At 43.3% G+C, this 6908-nt stretch overlaps 1 protein-coding gene across 4 annotated transcripts in view; it reads right to left on the bottom strand.

Moving 5' to 3' along the window:
* Window positions 1–399: 399 nt before the first annotated feature.
* The window catches only part of Wdcp (WD repeat and coiled coil containing), a 29353-nt gene continuing 22844 nt past the window's right edge, over window positions 400–6908 (bottom strand). For all 4 annotated transcript variants that reach the window (XM_023710975.1, XM_023710977.1, XM_004627559.2 and 1 more), the window contains 2 exons: window positions 5137–5251; window positions 400–1187 (listed from right to left, as the gene is read on the bottom strand). In XM_023710975.1, coding sequence (XP_023566743.1) covers window positions 958–1187; window positions 5137–5251 — 345 coding nt within the window. In that variant the 3' untranslated portion in view covers window positions 400–957. The remainder of the gene's footprint in view (window positions 1188–5136; window positions 5252–6908) is intronic.

Here is a 6908-nt window from a genome sequence, read left to right as displayed (position 1 = left end):
TTTTTAAATTTAAAATTTTTTTCCCCCTGTATTTTAGGGAAGGGTCTACAGGATGTTTAGGGTCTCACTACTAGATCAGACTCATAGTGATTCTCTTGTTTTCAGCCTCCCAAGGGCTGGGATTACAGGTGCGCGTCACCACACCCAGTCTCAGTTGCCTTCTCAGCGGGCCCCGGGGGCAGGATCAAACCCCCAGCCCTGGCTCCTGTTTGCAGGTGCTTTAATTCACTGAGCTATTTGGCCGGCCCTTCATTTTGCTTTGATACAGGGTTTCGCTATGTGTTTCTGGTTCTCCTCAAATCTAGATAGTTCAGTAGAATAAATGCTTGCCTGGCAAGCACAAGGGCCTGAGTTCAATCCCCAGTTCCACAAAAAAAAAAAAAAAAAAAAAAAAAAATCACAACAATCCTCTTGTTTCAGCCTTCTGAGTGCTGGGGTTACAGGTATGCAGAGTGTTAGGTTTAAATTCTGGAAGGAAAGGCCAGGGCCTGAACACCTCCAGCATAGGAAGTCTGAAGGGTGGAAGTCAGGTTTGGCCTCCTTTGAATGCTACGGATTCCTACTTGCATGCTACGGATTCCTACTGGTCTGAGGCTGGAAAAAAGCTGCAGCAAGGCTTGCTAGGCTGTGCAGCAGTTCTGACACTAACAGCATTAACACTGCTCTGGACAGAGGACACAAAGCCTCAGAGAAACCATAAGACACAAGGCATAGAGCACTAGAGTGGCTTTGTTCCAGGAACTCTGCCTTTAGATGAAACTCCAGGGTCACAAAAACAGAAATCAACTGCTTTCTGAGCCGTCTTGGAGACACAGAACACTGCCACTGGCCAGCATGCCAGAGCCCAGGAAAGATGGCAGAGCTGCCACAACCATACATCCCCTGTGACACTGGAAGATTCCCCGGAGTCCATGCTGCAGCCCAACTTGCTTGTCACAGTCTCACCAGAAACAGGGATCAGGTTGCACCACCCATGCAGTGAGGACAGCTGGGGGTGCCCTGGTTCTGGGCAGCAAGGTCTCCAGAACCTTTGGATAAGGAGACAGGGTCCTGGCTGGGAGAAAGAGAGTCCCCGATGACCTCCGAGCTGCGTGGGCTACCATCCCGCACGACGAGCACCTGGGTGGCTGTGAAAGTTAATGGAACGAAGCCTTCGCTGTCAGCAGAGAGCAGGATCCAATGGGAGTCTGCAAGAAAAAGAACCACATGGGTGATTTGGAGTTTTAGCTCTATAAAGAAAAGAAGACTACAGAACGAGAGAGAGAGAGAGAGAGAGACAGAGAGAGAGAGAGAGAGAGAGAGAGAGAGAGAGAGACCCATAACCTGCACCTGGAGGCTGAGGCAAAAGCAAGTTAGAGGCAGCTTAGGCTACACGTAAGTTCAAGCCTGCTCTAACTACAGGGCAAGATTGTGCCTCAAAACACCAAGCCAAACCAAACCAACCCTCAAAAAACAGCAAGGAAAAGCTATGCATAGTGGTAATGACCCTATACTCCCTGCATTCTGAGAGGCTGAGGCTTGAATATAAAAAGTTCAAGCCCAGACTATGCAGTTTAAGACAATTAGCAAGACTGTCTCAAAATGTTAAAAAAAAACACCCTGGGTTCAATCTCTAGTACCACAAAAATAAAAAGAACAGCAGCAGAAGAAACAGATGACTAAAAAACTTTTTCTACTATAATATGGTAGTTGATATTGAACCTCCTTATCATAAGATTTTACAGAGAACAGGAGATAAAGAATAGAATGTTATTTAGGTGAGGGCAAGTGGGTGTGGTGTACACCTGTAATCCTAGAACTCCATCTGAGGCAGTAGGACAGGAGTTTGCAGCTAGCCCAGGCTACACAGTGCGTTCTGACCAACCAGGAATATATAGCAAGACCCTGTCTCAAAAAAAAACAAAAAAACAAACAAAAACAGGCTGGGCATGATGGCACACACCTGTAGTCCCAGCACTCAGGAGGCTGAGGCAGAAAGCTTGGTACAAGTTGAAGGCCAGCCCAGGCTACAAAGCCCAAGGCCAGTCTGAACTGCATAGCAATACCCTGTCTCAAAAAGAAAACAAACAAACAAAACAAAATAAAATAAAACACAAAACTTAGGATAAGGTTAGATGATCATCCAAAGTCAGCTACTCTGGTACAGTTAAGGGACATGAAGCAGGCATTTATCATTTACCACGCATGCTACACATACAAGCTGTGTGTGTGTGTGTGTGTGTGTGTGTGCGCGCGCGCGCGCATGCACATGCACATAGGTATGCTTCTGTGCTTGCATTAAGGTTGGTTTCAACTTAACGGCCACTAGTGTAACACAATCTCGACCCTTTCTGGATTCTTTAAGTCTGTGTCTCACTTTTTGATGTGTGATTTCACGTCTGAAAATCTGCACTCCCCAAAATAACAAAAATATGCAGAGAAGTCTTTAGAGTTATTTATAATGGTGAAAAACTTAAAACCACTTAAATGTGACAAAGAAATAAATTGACCTTCAGGTATAAAAATAAAATAAATATATGTGACAAAGGAAACATAGCAAAGTGGGGGTGGTGAATGAAAGCAAGAGACAGGAAAAGGAATATTGTGGGACTGTCCTGCTTCCAGATTGTATATGGTGAGATTTTTGGACTTATGTGTAAACATAAGAAGTATATAATTCTTTATGCCTATTTTTAAAATATATTCTAATTTTTAAATGTTTTTTATTATATTCTGTAGGGACTTAAAGTTCAACATATCAATACTTGATGATACCTGTTCCATATTATGCCTAAGATGTTTGACATGCAGACAGATAGTGAGATTAAGCTTAACATCCTAAGTTGTATGGTAATAACAATAAGCTTGTCTTCTGGATGGTTAACAACCTAAGTTTGCAGACCAAAATTAGAGAAAAAGGAGGACTGCAAGGAAAGCCAACATTTTTGCCCTAGCTTTCTAAGGTCAATTAAGACGCAAGACATATGAGAACTTGTACTGTAACGTCATGTAACTCAGTAGTGTCCCAAATTTTCTGATCAAGGAGATTATGGGACCAAAGGGGAAAGTGATCGATGATGTAGAGTGTGCCTAAGGAGAGTCACATGGAGAGAAAACATTCTCTCAGGCTTTCACAGAGAGCACATTGGCCAAGCAATGGCTGTGACTCATCCACATGGCTGACACTGACAAAGGTTCTACAATCTGAGGTACAGGATCTCAGGATAAATCCTGAGGGGATTTCACTGACTTTATCAGACCCAAAAGCTACAACTCTTGTTGCATAGGTCCTGCTTTACCTTGGTCTTAACCATCCAGCAGAAAAGTATAAAAACGAAATATAAGAAGTAAAGCCATGCTGTTATGTTGAGCTGTAAAGGACTCAGGTCAACAATTTCTGACACTGCCAGTCCAGCGGAAGACCCAATACTATTATGGACTACTGGACTCTTTTAGAATATTTTGCTGAGTTTACACACCTATAATATTCAAATAACGGAACAAAAAAGGGTATACAGATGAATGTCCATTTTGTATCTGTGTATTCAAAGTGGTTAGGATAGATATACAGTTACATTCTCTCAATGAATAGAGTGATTTGTTCTAATGGTGTTTGTAAATAGGATATCATGTCTGCACCTTGTACAGCAATTAATGTATGCAATGTGTTAATTATTGAAACTGTCCTACCAATTTGATTTGAAACTGTCTCATTGCTCTTTATCAATAAAATTATGGGGAAAAAAAAGAAAATATGGCAAAGTAAAACTCCACACATCTCAGAATAGACTTTTTTTTTTTTTTTTCAGAATAGACTATTAACCCATTCATTTAAAATGGTAATTGTAAGCCAGGCATAGTGGTGCACAACTGTAATCCTGCACTCAGGAGGCTGAGGTAGGAGGACTGCCATGAGTTCAAGGCCAGCCTGGATGACATAGAAGACCCCATCTCAAGGGAAACAAAAAGATGAAATGACAGCTACAAAGCCATATGATAAATGTACCTGTCAATACAGAAAATGCTATTACAACATTATCTTACTTCCCTTTTCACTTAGCTGGTATTTTGGAAATTTCAGTCCTTGCCTGGTTAGAGGTGGTGGAGAGAGCGTGATGGAGGGAGCTACAGCACGGCTCTGGGGCCACTCACCCAGTGACTTGCCCCTTGCAAGGAGGCACCACCTCCTAACGGCATGTTATAAGCCATCCCCCCACCTCAATCCTGAGGTGTGCAGGGGACATCTAGATAGTGATCCTCCTGTCTCAGCCTCCCCAGTACTGGGATTACATATGTGTGCCACCACACCCAATTTCAGTGGCCGGCTCAGCATGCCCAGGGTTCTGGGGCCAGAACAGCATGCAGTACCTGGGACTGAACTCGGGTCCTTGTACTTGCCAGGCAGGCCCTTAGACTGCTGAGCTATCTCCCCAGCCCCAACAAAAAAATTTTATGTTCAATCTAGGGGCCACTTCTGAAAGAGTGAGACCTAAGAAAACTTCCACGTTCTGTGTTTGAGGCATTGTGGTTACAATTAGTTCCTGGCCATGCAGGCGCATCCTTCCTGCTCCTACGCTAGCCCCACCTGAGAGTGAAAGTTCCCTGAAGAAATATTCTGCAGTGCTGCTGTTTCATCTTTCAGTAGCAACAGGCACAGGGAACACTGTTACCTGACTTCTTCACCACTGCTCTTTACTGCTCTGTAAGTCTTCTCTAGTCCTTTCACATGCACAAAGCACTGTTTCAAGTTCTCAAAGAACAAAATACATATTTTCCATGCACTGAGCAACCTCTAATTGGCGTGGGTAAATAACAGGCAATTAGTGATACCTGTCACCCACGTGCTGAATGGCTGAATCATTTCCAACAAATCACGGATTGTCTGGTGTGTGTATATGTTTTTTGTTTTGCTTTATTTTCTGGCAGTGCTGAAGAGTGAGCCCAGGGCTGGCACACTGATTTTATTGTTTGTTTTGAGCTGAGGTCTCACTAAGTTACCAAGTTCTTCAAGCTGGGCTTGAGCTTGCCATCCAGCCTCAGCCTCAGAGTGCTGGGATTATTTATGGGCTCCCATTGCACCTAGCTGATGGGCACTCTGTCATTACAAGTGGAAGTTGTGAAACAGGGCAAGGACGGGGTGTTCTGAATTTAACCTACCATGCAGCATTTCAACAAGAGAGAGACCAAACATCTGCTGAATCACGCTGAGCCTCAGTTTGCCATCGCAGAGCAGCACCGCTCTTTTTTCAACAGGACCTACGCAGCAGGGTTTCTTCGAATAAAACAAACGTTGTTAAACTGATTGAAAGCACAATGGAGCTAACATTTTTTTCATTGAGGGGGTTGATTTTTTGAGACAGGGTCTTGCTATGTAGTCCAAGCCGGCCTTGAACTCTCAGAGATCCTCCTATTTCAACCTCACAAGTACTGGGATTATAGACATTGCCACTTTATCAGCTCTTCAGTTATTTCAAATATATCTTTTTTTTTTTCTTTGTATTCAGCACAGGGTCTACAAGGTCTCACTACATAGATTGGACTCAGTGATACTCCTGTTTTCAGCCTCCCAACTGCTGGGATTGCAGGTGCACACTACCATGCCCAATCTCAATCGCTTTTTTTTTTGTCTCAGCATGCTGGGGGAGGACCTGCACTGCACCCTGGGGATGGAACCCAGGACACTGCACTCTGCCCAAGTAGGCACTTTAGTCCACAGAGCTATCTGCCTGGCCCTTCAAATGAATACATCTTTGAATTAGAGAAATAATAATAGTTTTAAGAAAATGCTCATACCTTTTTTTTTTTTTTTTTTTTTACTGTGGTAAAATATACATAACAAAATTAACCACTTTACACATTTTAAAGTATACAGCTTGGTGGTATTGAACTCAGGACCTTGCCCTTGCCAGGCAGGCGCTTATATTGCTGAGCTATATACCCTTTTTTTTTTTTTTTTTTTGAGGCAGGGTTTTGCTTTGTAAACCAGGGTGGCTTTGAACTCACTATATAGCCCAGGCTGGTCTCCAACTTGTGGTGATCCTCCTGCCTCAGCCTCCTTAGTGCTACAACTGTGCATAAAAGCTCCTGCACTCAGGGGGCACTGCAGGAAGCACACTGGTGCTGGAAGAGATGCTGTGCTTCACTGACCCGGGAAGCCTGGGTTGCAGGCAAGCTGATCGCCTCTGCAGACTGGCTGAACGTCCACCTCCTAATAGGATGGGCACACACCGCTGTACACCCTGATTTTATCATGGACTTAGTGTGAAAAAAATGACCACTCACTCCCTCTGGCAATTTATATTTAGAAAAAAATACGTATTTATACTTTGATGCTGGGAATTGAATCAAGGGCCTCACCCACATCAGGTAAGTGCTTTACCACCGAGGTATACACCCGATTATTTTTAGTATGTTTTCAGATAGGGTCTTGGCAAGTTCTCCAGGCTGACCTTTGAATTCCAGAAACTTTCCATCTTCCTGCCTTAGTTTTTTTTTTTTTTTTTTTAAATAAACTGAAATAATTTTATATTGTTAATTATATAGTAGTGAGCCCTGCCTTAGCTTCTTTAGCTGGGATTATAGGTACGCACCCCAGCGCTCAGCCAGTAAAAAGTGTATTTTCAGTTGACTTATTTTGTTATAAACCTTTTCCTTATACAATGGAGATATTCTTTCAGACATAGAAAAGTTAGGCCAGCCTCAAATAGCTCAGTGGATTAAAGTGCCTGTTTAGGCAGATGCAGGGGGCAGGGTTTGATATCTAGCCTACTGTGCCGGCCCCACCCCCAGGGCACAATGAGACAGAGACTGAGTGGTGGCATGAGCCTGTAATCCCAGCACTTGGGAGGCTGAAAACTAGGAGGAGCACTATGAGTCTGATCTATATAGTGAGACCCTGTACTAAACACATTAAAAAAAAAAAAATATAT

Source organism: Octodon degus, unplaced genomic scaffold (assembly GCF_000260255.1).
Source record: "Octodon degus isolate 3935 unplaced genomic scaffold, OctDeg1.0 scaffold00019, whole genome shotgun sequence".
NCBI lineage: Eukaryota > Metazoa > Chordata > Mammalia > Rodentia > Octodontidae > Octodon > Octodon degus.
Note: the sequence above shows the minus strand (reverse complement) of the source record. Positions and strands in the feature narration are given on the sequence as shown.